General features: G+C 44.5%; 1 protein-coding gene across 4 annotated transcripts in view; it reads right to left on the bottom strand.

Moving 5' to 3' along the window:
• The window catches only part of LOC100016390 (zinc finger protein 665-like), a 30,304-nt gene extending 10,238 nt beyond the window's left edge, over positions 1-20,066 (bottom strand). The window contains exons 1-5 of one of the 4 annotated variants that reach the window (XM_007492184.3): positions 16,599-20,066; positions 7,707-7,785; positions 5,094-5,168; positions 3,805-3,931; positions 3,136-3,231 (exon numbers count right to left, since the gene is read on the bottom strand). In XM_007492184.3, coding sequence (XP_007492246.2) covers positions 3,136-3,231; positions 3,805-3,931; positions 5,094-5,150 — 280 coding nt within the window. In that variant the 5' untranslated portion in view covers positions 5,151-5,168; positions 7,707-7,785; positions 16,599-20,066. The other 3 variants (XM_007492186.3, XM_007492187.3, XM_007492185.3) reach the window with 3 other exon arrangements.
• Between the last annotated feature and the right edge of the window lie 240 nt (positions 20,067-20,306).

The following is a 20,306-nucleotide window of genomic DNA, read 5'->3' as shown; positions in this document are numbered from 1 at the left end:
ACCTAAAAAGAACTGCATTAGAAGTTGTCTAAACAGAATGTGTATAAACAGGGAACTTGGCTTTTTCTAAAGGTATATTGTGAATTAGAATTAAGGAGGCCCAGAGAAGGGGCAAAAACACATCAGAATGGGTGGGCCAACAGCTAATGACAGAGTGAAGAGAGATCTGGTGAATTATTTGCTTCTGCTTCCTCTGTCAAGGATAATGAATGACTTTGGACTGGAAGAGAACAAAAAATGGCTCATATGGAGACAATTGGGATATAAAGAAAGCCAATGTCTTGATCTGGATGAAAATACGGCACCTAACTACACTATGGTTACAAGTCCTGCAATGGCTCTGAAGATGAAAGCTGAAGGTCCTCCTTTAGGCAGTGAAAATGTGCAAGATAGGTGCAATCTACTGCCGATTAAGAACTAGAACCTAAATATGACATCAGAGCAAATTATGGCTGGACAAAGAGGTGGTCCAGCTATAGTGAAGCAAAAAAAAATCTCACAGAGAAGGCGGGATACCCCATTTCCCTTGAGGAACTCAAGGCACCTGGCCCATACATCTTGGGGTACCAAATGAATGAACCAATGGGACTGCCAACCACATCTGAGAGCATATGGAAAAGGGGAGAGTAGCCAATGAATTTGACTTCAATACTTGGGAAAATTCTAGAACAGATCAGTAAGAAGTTTGGTGAGCATTGAGAAGAGGAAGCAATGATTACAAAAAGCTAGAAAAGCTTCATCAATAACAGACTAACTTAATTTTCTTTTTTTAAACAGTTACCAAGCACTGGAGATCAGGGGAATGCAGAAGCTATTGTTTTCCCAGATTACTGCAAGGTGTCTGATAAAGCTATCTCATGCTATTCTTCTATGGAAGATGGAGATGCAATTAAATGCAGTGCAATTAGATGAATTCAGGGATGGACACCAAGAGGAGTTTTTAATGGTTCATTGCTTTGGGAATCTGGGTAAGAGTCACTGGCCCAATGCAGAAAGTTCAGAGGTTGTGGTTAAGGGAAACAGCCCATTCACAACCTGCTACCTAATCAGGCCCTCATCAACCCTCACTGGGACTACTACAATGACCTTATAGCTGGCCTTACCTTGCCTCACCTCACTCTCCACTCCGATCCATCTACCATTCATTGTCAGAGTGATCTGCCTAAATTGCAGATCTGACCATACCATTCCCCACTTCCCTCAATAAACTCCACTGTGGCTCCCTATGACCTACAAGATACAATATAAATTTCTTTGGTATTTAAAGCTCTTCAACAGCGTGGCTCCTTCCTACTTTCCCAGTCTTCTTTATCCTCCTCCATGTATGTAAATGGCCTCTAATCCAATTACACTGACTTACTTGCTAGTCTTCACATATATTTCATCTCCCGACTCACTGTCTTGACCTGTTCCTCCTCCTCCTCACCATTGTGAAAATTTAACATTATCCTGTACCTCTTTCTTTAGTACCCCAAGACAAACACTGGATGTTAAAAAGGGAGAGTTTTGATATTAAGCTTGAAGTTACAATTTACCACACAAAACTGATTGAATTAAGAAAGTGGAAAAAGCCTGTTGTTCATCTGTTAGTAAACTACTAAAAATAGTGGGGTAAAGGAAAGAGAGTGATGGGCAAGTGCAAGATGCTGACATTCTAATGGACTGTCCAGGCATCCAGAAGACTCTTGTCTGTTGCTCCTCATGAATCCGTGGAATCCAAAAGATTGGCCCCTTACCCAAATTGAGGTCAGAGTCCTCCAATCAGAAGAGCCTTGGAAAGAGACATCATGAGGAGCATAAATTTGAAGCCCAAGAGGAAGTGCAGGCTTTTTGGCTGGGAATCCAGAAAGAAAAGGTGTGCATAGGCTTGGTTTCTGGGTCTCAGAAGAAGCTTGCTAAGGGAACCACTGGCCACACGTGGCTGGTGGACATCTCTTTTCCTGGCCAGCTTTTTATTATTTAATAATTATGAAATAAGATATGAAGTCCTCCATAAAATTTTAATTATAACAGTTTGGAGACTATGAAGAGGTTACTGTAACACCTTTATCTCCTAGCTTCCCTACTTTCCTTGAATCAGCCAAAGATCAGCTTGCTCAAAATTTAGCTCAACTCCATCAATCTCAAAGACTTTCCTGGTTTCCTTACTCTGCCCCCTGCTAGTGCCTTCTCTCATCCTATAAAGTCTACATTTTTTCTTTTCCTCACCATCCTGTACAGTAATTAATAGATGTTTGTTGACTGCCTGAAAAACAAAGAATGGAACCAACTGTGTGGAATGATTTAATCTTTGGTCTCTAATTGGATAGCAAACAGCAGTCTCCTGTTTAAGAAGCTGTCTAGTTGGTCAATCTGAATTGAAGGCAGCTAAGATGACAACAGAGGGAAGCAAAGGTTTTTCTCATTGTCTTTAAAAAAAATCCAACATCTGTGTATTTAAATTAAACTATCAAGAAAAAAGCAAAAGGAAAGGAAATCACAAAAAGGAAAGGATTAGGAGGCCTAGATAAGGCAGGATAAGTCCAGAGCATTGAATAAGGGATGGATGTCCTTGTAAAGGATCCTTGAATGTATTTCAGAGCTTCAAGAACTTGGATGGGAAAACTGCATGTCTTTTTTCTCCCTAACCTTTGGAGTCAATGTCTATTCCTACACATTTAAAAACAGGATTGTGAGGAGGGGTCTATGGGCTTTGCCATTCTGCCTGCCCAAGGAGGCCAAGACATAGAGAAGGTTAAGAGCCTTCAGTCTAGCCTGTCTTCTTCAGCAAACAATGATGTTCACATAGGTCAAGTGATTTGCCCAATATTCACAAACCGACCCTTGACTCTCAAGCCCAGTTTTGGTACAGCTACAAGAAGACACATCATTTTGTTAGCAGAGGGATGTTTGAGGGGAGAGAGGACCAGAAACAATTGGTTGAGGTGAAACCAAAGACAGTAGAAGGCATGTGCTCCTAAGAAAGTCCTGAAGAGAGGCACCCCCTACCCCCCAGAATTCCTGCCCAGTTGCCATTGGTTCCTTTTCCTCCTCATGCCCAGGACCTGTCTGACATCTCTGAGCTATTTCCCCTTGCCCAAGCTGTGGCACAATTACTCTCAGGGAGTCATGCCTGCCAGGGTTTCCCTCACTTACCTGGACAGGAGCCTATAAGGCCTTCTCTCTCAAGCATGCATGGCGCTTCCCCTCGCTCCAACCTGGAGATCACCTCTGGTTTGATAACCTGAAGCTCTGCTCATAGAGAAAGAAATGGAAAGATGCTGAGAACCGAGCACTGCCCCAAACTCACTCCCAAGGCCTTCCTCTTCAGGGAAAAAGAGCATGTTGGCAAGGGCCAGGAAGGAACCACAGGGCCTTCCAGGGATGCTCTGTAGCCTGCTCCCAGGTATTCCCACATGTAGATGCCAAAACTTCAATAAACTTTGCCACTGATTTTCAACCTGCTTGTTTTGGGCCCTCCTGATCCCCCCATGGGGATGGTCTACAGTAGGGGCTTGGGTTCATCCAAAGGACTTCATCTGTCCTTTCTGCTAGGAGAGGAGGAATCATGACAGAAGATATAAAAGGTGCAGCCTCCAGGCCGACAAACTAAGGCAGGGGATTTCTAATTGTACAAAACGAAGACCTCTTGGGAGGAACATGGAGTAGAATGCCTGAATGCAGCTATGAATCTCTCACCTCCAGCAAACCAGGACAAATTCAGCTAAAGACAACGGGCATGCTATGGCCTTTAAGCGATAAAACAAACAAAAAAAAACCCAAATGGATAGACACCCCATCTCAGGAAAAAAAAGAGGTCCTCACCCAAGGAGACGAGGTTCCTGTAATTCTCGAGCATCACATCCCTGTATAAGTCCCTCTGAGAAGGGTCCAGCTGTCCCCACTCCCCCTGGGTGAAATCCACGGAGACATCCTTAAAGCTCATTGATTTCTGAAACAATGAACACATTTTGCTTACCTAGGGATCATCCTCTCAGAAACCCCTAGAGAGGGAGGCTTTTGTTGGCAGGATATACAAGGACTGGTTCACAGTCAACTCAGAGCCTGGAACAATGTACACTAAACATTTCTTGGGTTCCTGGAAGGTGCCTCACTCTGCTAATCCTCTCAGCGTAAGGCATCACTGTCCAGTTATCCCCATTCACAATCTTGGAGCTGGCCTCTGCCCTCTCCTCCCGATCCTCTCCATTCACATCGCTGCCCTCCATTAAGCTCATCTCTCTCTTGGACTACAGCAACAGCATCCCCATTTGTCTCTCATCTTCAACCCAACCTTTAAAGAAATGCCAAAATAATCTCCCTGGGGGAAGGATGTGACCATGCCACTCCCCTATTAACTCTAGAATAAGAAAAAACTCTGCCTGACACTTAAGGCCCTCAACAACCCAGCTGCAGACATTTCATTATCCTGCTAGACACACCCCATGTTCTTGCAAACCTTCTTAGGAGCAGTTCCTCAAACTCCACATTCCCTCGTGTCTGAGTGCCTCCACACAGACTATCTCCCATGTTGGGAGTGCCCATTTCTGTCTGTGATTCTTTAGCTTCCTCTAACATTCAACTCAGGAAAACAAGCCTTTGCCATAATTATTACTGGGTCATGGGATCATAGGAGCATAGAGAGAGCTGGAAGGGGCTAGTCCAACCCCTTCATTTTACAAATGAGAAATCAGAGACTCAGGGAAGCTCAGTGACCTGCCTACGGTCACACAGTAGTAAATGTCACATCTGAGCCAGGTCCTCTGACAGGATTAGAAGACCGTGTTGGCCTCTCCTTCCCCGAGCTCCCCTGTATTTACTTCTTTGCATAGATGGACAAGTGAAAGGAAAGCAGATTCTGAGTGCTTCCTCCCGTACAAAGCAACGTGCTATGTGCCAGGGGTGCAAGAGACATCACACCGAGGGGCCTGGGAGTTCTGGAAGGCTCCCCTAAGGTTTGGAAGGGCACGAAGTGGAATGAGCACAAGGAAGCACATGGACACAGCCTTTCTAAGAGCAATGTCAGAGCTGACTTGAGAGAAGAAAATGTGTCCACATTCTAAAAAGACTCATAACATTTCTGGTAAAAGAACTGGAAAAACATCCCAAATTACCCGGGATTTGGCTGTGAGGAACCCAGACGCCATTCCCTCCTCTTCTTCCATGTTCATTTTTTGGGAAAGCCCGGTCTAGAGGAAAGAGGGATGCAAGAAGACAAGAAGTCATGAGGAAGCTGGGAGCATGCATCTCCCCCAGGGTAGCCGTCTCCACATTCCCTCTGGGTTCCTACAGATGCAGAGATCAGCAGGAGCTCAGGTACATTCCACATCCTTTCAGAATGAAAAGAACAATAGTAAGAAACCACACATATGATGAGCTTTCAGGGTTACGAACAGCTTTATTTATGCTAACTCACAGAAGACAGATTTAAAGCTGGAAGGAGTCAAACTCTTCATTTTACACAGGAGAAAACCGAGTCCTAGAAAGGTCATAAAGAGGAGGAGCCAGGTCCTCTCAAATCTGGAGTCCGTGCTCCTGACACCAGGATACCAACCTGCAAAATGGTGAACTGATCCACTGGACAAGGCACTGGAACCTGAGGTCAAATTCAGCCCCACATACTTCCTTGCTGCAGGGGGTGACCCTGGGCAAGTCACTTAACTACTGTTTGCCTCAATTTCTTCATCTCTAAGATGGGGATAATATCTCCCTCCCTCTCGCTCTATGGTCACTTGAAAAATCATAACCATGTAAAATAACCCAGTTTTTTAAATGATTATTTTCTTTCCCATTGCATATAAAAATAAGTTTTAACATTCACTTTTTAGTATTTTTGAGTTCCATTGTTGCTCCCTCCCTTTTTCCTCTAACTGAGAAGGTAAGCATTTTGATAGAGATTGTATATGTGCAATCTCAGGTGCCTCTTCCCTGAACTCCTCCAACAGCCTTCGGTGAGAGGGATCAGAGCTTTCCAGGAACCCCTTCATTCTCCCTCAGTGGCTCTGCTGGCCTCAGGCCCTGGCAGCCCCGCTCTTAGCTTCCTTTTGGGCACTGTCCTCTCCTATCAGAGGGAAGACGGTCTTTTTCTTATTTGTATCCACAGTTCTGGGCACGCAGCAGGTGCCTAATGCATACTAAACACGCACAATCAGGCACTACATGTATTATCATTATCAATAGCTATCCTTTTTTATAGTGCTTTAAGAACACTGTTTATGTCTGTTACTTCACTTGTTTCTCATAACTCTCCTGGTAGGCAAGTATTATTGTTATTAGCTGCTATTTTTTTAGATCGCTCTAAGGTTTGCAAACCATTACCTTAGATGTGCATCACAACAATCCTTTGGAGATGAGAAAACTAAGGCTGAGGGGCTAAGGGCTCACAGTCACACAGCTAACCAATATCTGAGGCAGAATTTGAACTTGGATCTTTCTGACTCCAAATTCCCATTTAACAACAACAACAAAAAAACCTGATAGAATTCTCTGAACTAATCTTGTGATAGCAGAAAGCTTAAAAGGCAGGGCACACAAGCAACAACAACAGGTTTGTCTCTGCCTCCCACCAGAGAACGCTCGGTATTCTGGCTTCAGGAGGGCATGCACGTCATTCCAGCTGCAGAGCTGGAAGGGGAGAATGGCCTATGTTGCTCTGATCTGTGTGTACCTCTATTTCCCAGTATATCTCTTACAAAAAGATCCGTCCCTGTAACAGAGGGGAAAACCGTTTAGTAAAACTAACCAATACAATGAAGTTTTCTGGCACCGCGCCCCGTCTGCTGCAAAGAAGGGGGAAGGAGGAGTGCTACATAAAGAACCCAGGCTGAGGCTCCAGACAGCCAGTTCTTGAACCCGTCACACTCGCCCCTGCACTCTGGCCTAGGACACCCAGGAAAGAATCGTTTCGCACACTGTGGAGGCACTCAAAACAAAGCTGTGGCCACCCAGACCTGCTGACTTGGGCTGGGGCTTTGCCAGGAAGACAGGCTGTTCCTGACTCCTTTTTCTGCATTCTACTGGGGGAGGCTGTGACCCAGGAACCAGCCAATCTCTCGCTGCACAGAACTGAGCCGAGACGCTCCCAGAGGCCCTGGGCTGGAGGAGAAGGTCAAGGGCACCAGCAAGGTGGGAGTGGAGCCCACCAGGGGGCTAAAGTAAAGGACAGGAGGGATCGGGACAGGCCAGGGCCCCTGGGAACAAGGCCAGCTCCATTCCCAATTTGGATCAGAAACTGGATCAGGGACTGAGTAGTTCATTCTTTGGTTTCCTCAGAGGATTACTACCTCATCCCAACTGAGAAAAGAGGGGAAAAGATATGGGGCCCAAGGTGTCCATGGCCTAGCCAGTCTGAAAAGATCTACTAGCACAGGGGCAAAGCAGTCGCTGTTTGGTCAAAGCTGAAGGGGAAACAGTGTCAGGGTTAACCAGAGACAGCCACTCACACACTCCCACCAGGAAGATGCCCCCTCCCCCTACTCTCTTCCAGGCATTTCTGAAGGCTGCCCTTCTCCTCGAGGACTCCTGGCAGGTCCTCCACGCCCCATCGCCTGCCCCCTGCCTTCACCCAAGCCTTGTCTCCAGGGACACTGGTTAGGGATTGCTTCAGCTCCTGGTCTTTGAATCAGTCTCCAGGTGTCCCTCCAGAAGGTTTCCTGCCAACCAAGGAAGCCTTCCACAGAGCCTGGGGAGCAGGGGGCCCTCAGGGCTCAAGAGCAAAGTCACTTTACCTGGGGTCTTCACTGTCAGGCTCGGCTTAAGCTCCACAGATCCTCTAGGCCGGGTTCCTGTTGCCTCGACTTAAGGTTGCTGGGTGACAGACAGGAAGAAGACAGAGTCAGCAAAAGACGCTCAACAGTCTCCATCACATGTTCCCATCTCGGGGCCAAACACCATACAAATGGGAACAGGATGACTTCTATTCATTTATTTAGCAGACAATTAAAGGGTTCACTTTGGATGGGCCTTGTGATGACAAGTCCTTTCTCAGACACGAGGATGAATAAAACATGGACCCCGATTCAAGGAGTTTAAGGGGGAAAGGTGTTGGTACACAAAGCAGTGCCCTGGAGTCAGGAGGACCTGAGTTCAAATCCAGCCTCAGAAATGTATACTAGCTGCATGACCATGGCCACATCCCTTTACAGCTCTCCGATTTAGTGTCCTTATCTATAAAAAGGAGAATAGGACAATAGCACCTGCTTCCCAAGGTGGTTGTGAGGAGCAAATGAAATACTATTTGTAAAGAGCTCTGCAAACCTTAAAGCACCATACAATGCTAGCTATTATTATTAGAACCTAGCGTAGAGGCGGGCAAGCATCTCGTCTGTAAGTGTACCGAGGTAGCACTTGTAATCAAACTAAACAAATATGTCTGAGATATATCTCTACCTCTATTGTTGACATGGCTGAGCTCACTATCAAAGACCTAAAGAAAGAAAAACATAAGGGAGAAGCCATCTAGGAACAGAAGAGGTAAGAACTGTGGGAGGTCCACAAAGCATCAGGTACCACAGACCATGGAGGACACACAGGAGCATGACAATTGTGTGAACTAAAGAAAGACAATGCAAATGAAGAGACTTCCAGGTCCCAGGAGCAACAAGATGGGGGACTAGATATTTTCCCCAATCCCATGACCTCTCAAACTTCTCCAAAATAGAAATTATGCCCCAAAGATAAAGCAGCTTTAGGTGTCTCCATGGCCTAAAACACCAATTCAAAATCCACCCCAAAGTCAACTGGGGCAGACATCTAGTCCAGTGAAAGATGAATCATCTGGTATGGAAGGAAGCTGAGACACTCTGAGAACCAGCCCCCAAGGAAACCACAATCACAGGAGAGGGAGTCAGAAAGTGAGTAAAAAGAAAAATAAAGGGAAAAAAGGGGCTGAAATCACTAAAGAATTCTAGAAGAAAAATATCAGTAAAAGAGAAATGAGAATTTTGAGAGAATTTATATCTTGCACAGTAAAAATATTGAACAGAAAAACTTGAAACTGCATGGCAAGCCTTACCAAAGAAACAAAAGGGAGAACAGAGATTGAGAATACAATAACACTGTGAAGATTGGATTTAGCTCTCACCTGATCGTAACAATGAAGGTACTTAGCTCTTCCTTTATTGGGAAGATTAACTTGTAATCCCCTGTCTATTTTTAGATTTTAATCCCCAAAGTGTTACCTCAGTATTTAAAGTAGATCTACCCATTTTAACTACAAAAAGGTCTTAACTAACCAAAAAAAGTATAACTACAAAAGGTGTGAACACCCATTTCATACATTAAGTGGACAGTCGTGGAGAGGAGCATCTGCTGTGATTGGTAGATGTAAAATTTAGGGGAGGTGACACAAGAGAAAAAGGTCTTTAAATAGAAGAAACAGAGGCACCCAAGGATCAATCGATACCAGTCACTCAGAGTTGGACTGAAATAGATTCAGTCACTTGGGCTTGCAGTGAAAAAGAGTCATTCAGAGTTGGACTGGAAGACAGACACTAGACGAGAGACTGAAAGACAGACACTCAGACTTGGATTAAAGACACTTGGCTGTGGGAACTGGATGAACTCATGCAGGAGACCTCAGACTGCTTCCCTTTTAGATGGTCACTGTGGTGAGTGTAAAGGCTAACTTAGTGTCTGTCTGTCTGTCTGTCTCTGTCTCTCTCTATATATATATCTGTCTGTCTCTCTCTCTCTTCCTTAATATCTTCCCTCTATGGTAAAAATAAACTATCATAAATTACATTTTACTTTAGTAATTCATTTTGGGATTTACAAATTAAATCCCTGGTGACCACCAATTTAATATTCAGGTCCAACCACATAAATCTAAAAACACAGAGGTAAAGGACAACTTAGAGGAAAATTAAAAAAAAGCATACTTAAAAAAATACACTCATCATACAAGCAAAATATATGGATCTCAAAGACAGGATGTGTAGAGACAATCTAAGGATTATAGGTCTCCCAGAAGAATACAACACCTTATAAACATGCTAATATATAAAACACCTTAACATGCAAATGAAGGAAATATGATAATATCCCAGAACTTCTAAAAATAGACAATGAAATTCCAATGGAAAGAATTCATAGTTTGCCTTCAGGAAAAAAAACCCAAGGCTACAAATTCTAACATATATAATGGTTAAAATTAGCAATTCAATCCAGAAACAAGTTCTTCAAGCAATTAGGAGAAAAGCCTTCAAATAAAAAGGAAAGAGCATTCCAATAATACAATGTTATTCCATATCCACTAGAAAAAGGAAGAAATGAAATAATATGCTCTAAGGAGTACAGGAGCTCAGGATGCAGGCCAGAGTGACCAATCCTGCAAATCTAAGCTTAACCATACGGGAAAAAAGATGGAAATTTAATAATAAAGAAGGGTCTAAGACATTTTAAAAAAAGAAATCCAGAACTCCTAGGCATTACAATAGAATCCCAGCAATGATTAAATGCAACATGTCAGAATGGCACTGGAAACAGAGGGCCAACAGGGAGGTCAGTAAGGGACTTTTTTTAAATAAACAGAAGAAGAGAAGGTAGGGATCTAGTAGAGCTACCAGTGAAGATGTGTACAGGAGGAATTATGGTCAGAACCTGATGACACCCTGCTGGCAGGCAAAGCAATGTTTTGTTTTGTTTTTATGGGACAATGTTAAGGCAGGGAAGGGTACATGATGGAGGGAACAGAGAAGTCAGATAGGGAAGAAGGATGTACAAGGATCAAATCAAAGGCTAGCAAATGAAGGGAAAGAGATCCTAATGGTCTCAAAGAGAAGAGCCTACATGGGGGAATGGGGAGGAGGACTGGGGAAAGGCTGAAAATGGCAGAGGGAAAGAGGGGGCCTTACTTTGAAAGTGAGAAGGGATATTTGCTCCTATGGGTGAAGAGAGATGGTCAGAGAAAACCAGATGAGGACCTTATACTGAGGGCCTTGGTACTTGAAAAGCCTACTTGTACTGGAAGGAGGGGAGTTGGAATTCCGGGGGGCAACTGATACCCAAATGAATGGGATAGCATGGACACAAGGAGATCTCCAAGGAAATGTAAGGGGGGGAAGGACAGCAAGAAAAGGTCTAGCTCAATGGGGAGCTGAAAAATCAGGGATGTGGTAGGGAAGGAGCCTTACTATGGGGCAATATGTTCTTTGGCACCTGAAATAAGTGGCAGGCACACTGGAAAAGGGGAATCCATATAGCAAGCCCTAGGCAGAAAACACCTGGAAGGGAGAGCCTGGAATGGATCCTCTGGAAATTTTAACAGCATAAAAAATACAGAGAAAAGAGAGACCAGACAATTACAGGAGCCTTGAATTAGAGAACGCAGGTCTGAGGGAGAGACAGGGAGAGGGAATGAGAGAGGGAGAGAATGGACAATGAAGAGTAAGAGAAAGCTTTTTTCTTTTTTAAAAATGATGTAAAAGGACTAGCTGATAGGGAGGACAGTAAGTTACTTGGCTGTCAGGAAAAAAGAGAAGGAAGTATTACATTACCAGATTAAGGTGGGAGAAGGAAAATGGATACCAAAGGAGAAAGAAAGGATCATACTGAGGGGAAGATAGCCAATGGGAACAGGGCTACCTTAAAAAAGATCAAATGAAAGGAACTAAAGGAATATAATACAGGTACTGTGTCTATAGCAGAAAAGGAAAACAAACTAAAAAGCTTCTGCACTTACCACATTAATGCATCTAGGATAAGAAGAGAAGTGGTCAAATGGGGATAAATCTTTGCATCAAATTTCTCTGCTAAGTGTTTGATATCCAAGATACATAAATAATAAATATACATAAATATAACAACAACTCCTAAATAGTCAGAGAATTATGATATTCTACAAACAACTGAAACTGCTGACAAACTTACTGATACTCAGAATCTGAGTTTCTACTATGTTAGAATTTTGAGGGATAATTTAAACAACATTTATCACCGGGTGGGGGCTTTTTAATCAATAATTGTTAGAACACCATCCTCACTCCTAGTGTAATGGCCATATCCCAGATCAATCAATAACCCAACAAACATTTAGTACAGACTAGATATTGAACTGGCCAGAAGACTCAGTATGTGAAGGAACATCCCTCAGGGGATCCTGAACTTTGCCTGTCAAAAAACCAGTAAGCACAAACATACTGGCAGCAGTTTTTTTTTAATTAATTGCTAATTAACACATATCTAAAAAGGAAATCCAAAAAATGTGTTTGCCTAAACTTTGTTGCTGACGAATATGTTTTACTGAATAGAACAATGGGGGGGGGGGGCTGCAAAGTATTCACAATCATATGAAAAAATGCTCCAAGTCACTAATAATAAGAGAAATGAAAATCAAAAACAGTCCAGAGACTTCAGTACCCTGAAAACTGTCAAAAATGACAACAGTCAAGATTGCAAGGATTGCGGATAGGCCCATTTAATACATTGCTGGTGGGGCTGTGAAATAGTATAATTATTCTGGAAAGCAATTTGGAATCATGCAAATAAAATAACTAAACTGTTCGTATCCTTTGAATCAGAAACTGAGCTTATAACCCAAAAAAGCCTGAAATTAAAAAAATAAGTCTCTGAGTACTCCAAAATGTTTATAGGAGCACTTTTCATGATGGCTAAGAATTAGAAATAAAGTCAATGCCCATCAATTGGGGAATAGCTAAATGTGTGGTTCATGAATGTAATGGAATGTGACTGCCCTGTAAGAAATAAATGACAGGTGCAATGAGTACAGAGAAGCCTGGAAAATCAACATGATTGGAAGAAGAGTGAAGTCAGCAAGACCAAAAAACAGCACCTAAGTAACTACAGCAACATAAATAGAAAAAACAACTGCACACCAAAAAAATGAAGTGAATATAACAAAATTCTAAAGATTGAGGGGACTTCAATGAAAAGAGGTCAGGAGATGCCCTGACCTGGCTCTTCTGGGAAGTGGGCGGTACACAGGTATTACTCACTGCATGATTTTTTCAATGTATCAGTCAGTTGTGCTAACTTTTTTCCCCTCCAAAAAAACACTACTCTTGTCAGATGGGATGATTCTCTGGGATGGGCATGGGAAGAGACATGGGATACTATGGTGCTATAAGAAAAAGAAAATATCAATAAAAGATTAACTTTAAAAAAGAGAAAAAATTAAGGAAGAATAAACATTAGAGACCAACTATGTTTCAACCACTGTGCTAAGCACTTTACAAATATTTTCTCATTTGATCCTCACAGTAAACAAAGAAGTTGATGCCAAGAGCCAAGAGACAGACATAATAATAGTTCACATTTTTATAGCAAAGTTTGTAAAGCCCACTATAGCTATAATGTCGGTCGGACCTCACAACAACCCTGTGAGATAGCTGCTATTATTATATCCTTTTTACAGATGAAGAGACTGAAGCCAACAGAGATGAACTGACTTGCCCAGGACCACACAGCTAGGAAGTATCTGAGGACAAAACTGACTCGGGTCTTCCTGGCTCGTGGTTCGCTGCCATTATCCACTGTAATGCCTAACTTTGGATTTGCGTTCAGGTCTGCCTGTCTCCAAGACTAGAGTTCTCTCCTTCCTGCCTAGGTCAATGGCATGTGTCCCAGCTGAGGGACTGAGAAGAGCAGCCGTTCTTCATGCGGTTCCTGCCCTCTGTGCCCCATCTCCACCCCAGTTATACTGTCCATTCATCCTTTGTCAAATACCCCCATCTTTTCTCCAGTCATTCCCTCACCAGCGCGGCTCTACTCCCAAGCGCCCCAATCCTCGGATCTCTTCACATTCTACCTCCCATAGCACATATTTGCTTCTTGGCCTTTTCTCCAATTTCCCCTGACTTTTAACTCTCCTTTACTTAGCACTTTAAGGAGAGGGGCTAGACATGTTATTTCACTGGTTACAAGGAAGGGCCCAAAGAGGAAACTCCCTAGACCAATACAGATTGCCAGTCTCAGAACTGCCTTCAAAATCTGGCCACAACACTCCTGCTTGAGACCAGACAACTGGGAAATACTTAACAAAATGAAAACAGAAGAAAACAAAGATAATGTTCCTGTGATTCCTAAGTGAACATGCAGCCCCAAGAGCTTCTTAGGTGATGTTTGGTGGCCCTCATTTCCGTCAGAATTTGATACACTGGCCCAGAACACTGAAAGGTTAAGACTTACTTTCCAAGGCCACACAGACAGGATGTTTCCAAAGCAAGAACGGAACCCACATATTCCAGGCTCTAGTTACTATGCCATGCTGGTCTCCCTAGTTAACATTCAAACATTTAGAAAAAACTTTTTCTGACCATTTTGTGAAGTAGGAAATTCAATTGTTCCCACTCTGCAGAACAGGAAATCAAGGCTCAAAAGCACTGAGTGGCCTGTCCAGTGTGAAATGTTTGATCCTAGATGTCTGTCTGATCCCTGATCTCCCAAAACCTCTAGCAGTAGAGACGAGGAGGCCACAGCGGCCTGCTCTCTGCCCCCATCTAAAGAAACAGAAGTCGGATGAAAGATCCCTAATTGAGTCTCACAACATGGCTCCATTCTGAGACCCTTACAAAAGGTGTTCTACTGACTCCAATCCTGTTCTTAGGCAGGCCACAACAGAGAAGCCCTTTCTGAAACGAGCTTGAAAATGAGCTTTCTCTGTCTCTTTCGCTCTTCTCTTTTCTCTGTCTTTTTCCCTGCCTTTCTTCCCCCACCCCAGGTCCTGTTGAGTCTGGATCCCCACCCCAGCTACAGAACCTGAAGGTACCAGTGCATCCAATCCACTTTCATCACTTTCTGGGCCAGAAGCATCAAGTCCCAGACCTGCCAAGCCCTTAGAGACACAAGCCCCTCCACTCTACCCTCAGGCTCCCCAGACAGCTTGATAAGGCAAAAGGATGAAGTGGGGATGGGGCAGTCCTTGAGTGGTTCTGAACTGTGGGAAAGGAGCCAGTAGGGAAGATTAAAGAGCTGGGTGGTGGGAGGCCCAGTGGATAGAGCACTGGGCCTCAACTCGGAAGACCTCAGACACTAGCTGTATGATGCTGGACAAATCACCAAAAAAAAATGAGGAAAATAATAGCACCTACTTCCCAAGGTAGTGAAAATAAAAGTAAAAAGTGTTTTGCAAATCTTAAAACACTATACAAATGTTGGCAAAAAGTCTTATTAGTAGAAAATGGATGAGACAAGCTTCCAAAGAACACAACAGGAGTCAATCAGATCAGGAATCCTGCAGAACTCCTTGCCTGTAGTACACTGACATACACAAATAAAATGAACACACACACATACATGGTGGGCTCTATTCTCTTATCTGCAGAGCCCTCTCCAATGCCACCCTTACACGGTCTTTTTTGCTAGGAGCCCCAGAAATCAAGACACCTTTCCTAGCCTCAGTCAGAGCACTGGACTTGGAGCCAACCTGAGTTCAAATCCTGCCTCAGACACTTCCTGGCTAACTTCTCTCAGCCTCAGTTCCTTCATCTGTAAAATGGGGCTAAATGCAGCACCTATGTCCCAGGGTTGTTGTGAAGATCCAATGAGATGACGTGAAATACACAGCAAACCTTCAAGCACTGTATAAACGCTAGTTATTAAAACCGGAGGGGAAGCAGGCCCGAGTCAGGTGTTTGTTATTTTCTCCCTAAGGGATGAGTGAGTCCCGGGACAAAGGAGCCAGGAGAGAGGGAGAAATCGAAGACGAGAAGAAAGAGAGCGATGGAATATGGAGGAAACTGCAGTCAGAGATCAATAATCTCGCAGGGTCTCTCCCCTCCCCCCCACCCCGCAGAGAAGTAACCCACCTTATAGCCTGGCCCCCTCCCCCCCCCCCAGGCCTACAGAGCCACCTCCTACCCTCAGCCACACTGGGTGCACAGTCATCGGGGCAGGCAGGTCAAAAGAGGGGTTCGCCCGGGAGACCCCGCCTTCGTGACCCGGGTGCTGGCAGGGGGAGGGAGGAAGAAGGGAGAGAATGACGGTCAGAGGGAAGAAATCGATGAGCAGGAGAAGAGGGCGAGGGCGAGGGCGCGGGGGAACGATGGTGCTGCAAAGCCCCCTGTCCCCACCTCTCCGGTGCACCGCAGACACCCCCCACCCACCCAGGCCACCCTTCGCGTCCCCATAGAGGGGGCTCCCGGGTAACCAGTGGTGGGCACAGGGTTCTAACGGGAAGGACGTTTTGGAGAGGGGTAAGGCCTCAGATATTTATGGGCCTCGAGAGGGAAGGCTGAAGTGCCCCCGACACCGCGGGTGGATAGCCAGGTGCCCCTCCCCGGTCCCCGGTCCCCGGCCCCGGTGCCGCGCGTCGCGCACGCGCGCACACGTGCACTCTCACCCTCGCGCGAGCACGTACTGCGCTCACCACGGCGCATACTCGCGCGCGCAAGTACGCACACACCCAGTCGTCTTCCCCGCCCGCAGCCCAAAGGAGCAGAAGAGCCACCGAGCGGAGGACTCGAGCGAGAATCCCGGGAGCGCCCCCGCGGCCAAGCCTACCCTTCCTGCAGGGTTACTAGCGCGCGCGCACACACACATACACGCCCTCCCTGGCCGCCCCTCCCCCTCCCCTTCCACACTCACGCAGACACCTACCACCGCGCACACCCAGTCGCACACGCGGACAGACACGCGCACGCAGCACGCACGCTTACACTCACCCTCTCCCGCCCTCTTCGGCCCGTTCTCCTTCGGAAAGCTCGGAGCAGCCAGCCTGACCGACGCTCGCAGGCAGGGCTGTGGCCCCACCCATGGTCACTGCGCGTGTGCGATGCCACCACCGAAACTACAAATCCCAGAATGCACCGCGCGTCGTTTTATGTAGGGACGGAAGAAGGGTCCTGAAAAGAGGAAATGATAGGAGCCGGGCTGAAAGGGAGCTTTCTGAAAGGGGCGGGGTCAGGTGGACAGGCCCTCCTAGGAAGAGGTAGGCTGGACTTGAACTAGATGAGTGCGGTAGTCTATCCTCGAGCACGTAATAAGTATCTGCTGTATCTTTGGCACTGGAGTCAACTAGACAAAAGTGAGATAGGGCTTGCCCTCTACTGCGGAAAACATGCACATAGAATAAAAAATTGCAAAACATGAACCAAGATACTTAGGGGCCTGCGAGAGTACCTGCGAGAGCCTCTCGAGCAAGGCTCGATCCAGCAGAAATCTGCTGGTGTGCAATGGTTGGGGAGGGCGCCCCGTAGGGCTGGAGTTAGGGAGAGCTGGAAAAGCGGCTATGGAGCTGAATTTTGAAAGGATCTAGGGCAGGAGCTGATGAGACCGGGGATATGGGATAAGCCTATCGGGAAAGGAATGACCCGGAGCTGAGCAAATGGACGGGGGAAACCTACCCCTCAGGTTAGCTTAAAAGCTGCTGAAATATACTTCACGTGAAGCCAAAAAGCTGCTGAAATATACTTCACGTGAAGCCAGTTAACATGTCAGGTAATTTGGGTATGGAAAGAATACTACTACCATCAAGAAAGGCTGCAGGGAGTTAGCACGCAGGTGAAATGCATTTCTGGTGAAGACTAATAGGGATGAAATGGGAAGAGGAGGGAGGGGAGACCTACTATGTGCTCAGCTTTGTGCTAAGCATTTTACAGTCATCTCATTTGATCCTCACGACAGCCCTGTGAGGTAGATGCTGTTATTATCTCCATTTTACAAACAGGGGGTAAGTGATTTGCCCAGAATCACCCAATTAGTAATGGTCCTTAGTCAGACTTGAGCTCAGATCTTTCAGACTCGAAGTCTATTGCTCCTGGTAGTCTCGGTTTTACACAGCTCCCTGGCTGTAGATTTGTAAATATTGGGGGTTTTGTTGTTGTTGTTGTTCCGCTTATTCACTCTGCATCAGTTAATATAAATCTTCCCATGTTCCCATGAATTCATCTTTTCTGATTGTACAGTAATATTTAATTACATCAACATACCCTGATTTGTTTAGCCATTAGGTGTCTACTTTGTTTCCATCAATCTACTGGTATAAAAAGTATATTTTGGTATTACAGGATTTTCTTTGACCTCCTTTAGGTATATGCCTAGCAGAAGAATCTCAAAGCTAAAAAGGATAAACATTTTGAGCACTTTCTACGCATAATTCCAAATGGTTTTCCAGAGTTGTTGGACCAATTCACAGCACCGCCATCACATTGGTAGACCTGTCTCTCTAGAGCCCCTCCAACACCTGACTATTCCCATCTATTTTTAATCTTTTGGATCATTTAAATTTCAAGCACTTGCATGGTTCTGAATTATTCATTTGCAATTCATTGCTTAAGATATCATTCCATAATTCTATATATTCCTCACATCTGCCATTTTTTGAGACAATGTCTGTTGTATTGATGTCCCAGTCTCTTTAGCTATTCCTTACTGCTTAGTTTCTTAATCATGGGGTTATTTACCATTTTTACTATAGTATGTGTTGAAGTTTTTGTTGTTAGTCATTTCTGTCATTCTGACTCTTCATAACCCCATTTGGGGTTTTCTTGACAAAGACACTGGAGTAGTTTGCCATTTTCTTCTTTAGCTCATTTTACAGATGAGGAAACTGAGGCAAATAGGAGTAAGTGACTTGCCCACAGTTACACTGGATCTATTGGTACAAAAAAATTTTAGAAGTCTTTTTTTTTGTGGTAGCAAAAAATTGGAAACTGAGGGGATGCCCATCAACTGTGGAATGGCTGAAAAAGTTGTGCTATATAATTCTAATGGAATACTATTGTGCTATGAGAAATGATGAACAAAAAGCTTTCAGAAAAACCTGTAAATACTTCTGTGAATTGATACAAAGTGAAGTCATCGCAACCAGAACATTGTATACAGCAGGGGTCCCCAAACACGGCCTGTGGGCCACATGCAGCTCCCTGGCCCCCACTGCACTTCCAGAAGGGGTACCTCTTCCACTGGTGGTCAGTGAGAGGAGCACAGGATGTGACATACCTTTGCGTGGCACCTTGTTCTGAGAGTAACTGAATGAAAATGAGGCACCTTGCATAGGATTATGTGGCTGCACAATGGAAGACATCAGTAAGGTGAGCGATCTGGGGGAGGAGATTCCCCACTGTGTTTACTGATGCCCAGTATAGTGGTGGTGGTGATGGGCCTGTGCAAGGTGTGACAGGCCCATCACAGCCAGTGCTGCAGCCTCTGCTATCCCAGACAGCGGCATACAGATTTGTTCATAGTTTTTTTTTTTAATAGTCTGGCCCTCCAACAGTCTGAGGGACAGTGAACTGGCCCCCTGTGTAAAAAGTTTGGGGACCCTTGGTATACAGTAACAGCAATATTGTAACACCATCCTTTTTTCCCTTTTTTTTTGTTTTTCTTGGTTTGCATTTTCTTTTGTAACATGGCTAATATGGAAATGTTTTACACAACTGCATATATATAATCTACATCAAATTGCTTCCCTTCTCAAGGAGGGGAGAGAGGAAAAAAGGAGGAAGAGAATATGAAACTCAAAATTTTTTTAAATGACTTAAAATTTTTTGTTTATATGGAATTGAAAACAAATTTTAACTCCCTAGCCCCCCACCAAAATCTCTTTGTAGGATTTGCTCCATTCTCCCATTGGCGAGTTCCCAATTTCAGTCTGAAGCCTCTACTTTGTAGAGGGGATGCAGATCAGACTTCCTTCCCCATCTAGTATATCAGTACTATTTTGGCCTTTTAGGCTACCATGACCCTGAGCAAGATAATGAACCCATTTTTGTTTTCTGTCCCAATTATGTGATTTTCTTGAAAGGAGAGATCATCTTGGCTGTCTATCTCTATTACTCTCCGAGCCTAGCACTGTGCTTAGGTACACAGGTAAGAACTTAAATGCTTTTCTATTCCATTCCAATTCTGGACTAGAAATGTGAATGTTGGAGGTAGCCACCCTGCTTTCTCTCTGTTAAATATACAAAACCCAAATGTAAGTTACTAATCTCTTCTTACATGATGATATTATCATCTAGAGTTTGTCCATGAGCCTGGCAGATTCAAAACCTTAATTAAAGCAGTAACTATGGAATAATTGAGCTCTGAAGAATGCTTTGTTAACCATCATTATGAGTCTGATGTCCATTCAGAATGCCAAAAGGCTTTATGGGATTATAAGCCTTTGACCTGGAAGAATAGTGAACAATTCTCTAGTCCCATCTCCTCATTTCATAGAAAAGGAAACTAAGGTTTAGAGAAGTTCCTTTTCCAAAGGGTAGTACAGAAAAGAGCAGAATTTGAACCCAAGGTTTATGATCCCAAATCTAATGCTTTTGCCACTCTACATTCTACTGATTCATTAGTTGGTCTGGGGTGGCAGGAGTACAGGAAGAGAACCTATGTTCTAAATAATGTTTCCAAGAAGGTGCCACTGAGATAATATTATC

This window comes from Monodelphis domestica, chromosome 4 (genome assembly GCF_027887165.1).
Source record: "Monodelphis domestica isolate mMonDom1 chromosome 4, mMonDom1.pri, whole genome shotgun sequence".
In the NCBI taxonomy this organism is placed as follows: Eukaryota; Metazoa; Chordata; class Mammalia; order Didelphimorphia; family Didelphidae; genus Monodelphis; species Monodelphis domestica.
The sequence above is the reverse complement of the archived record's forward strand: the minus strand, read 5'-3'. Positions and strand labels throughout refer to the sequence as shown.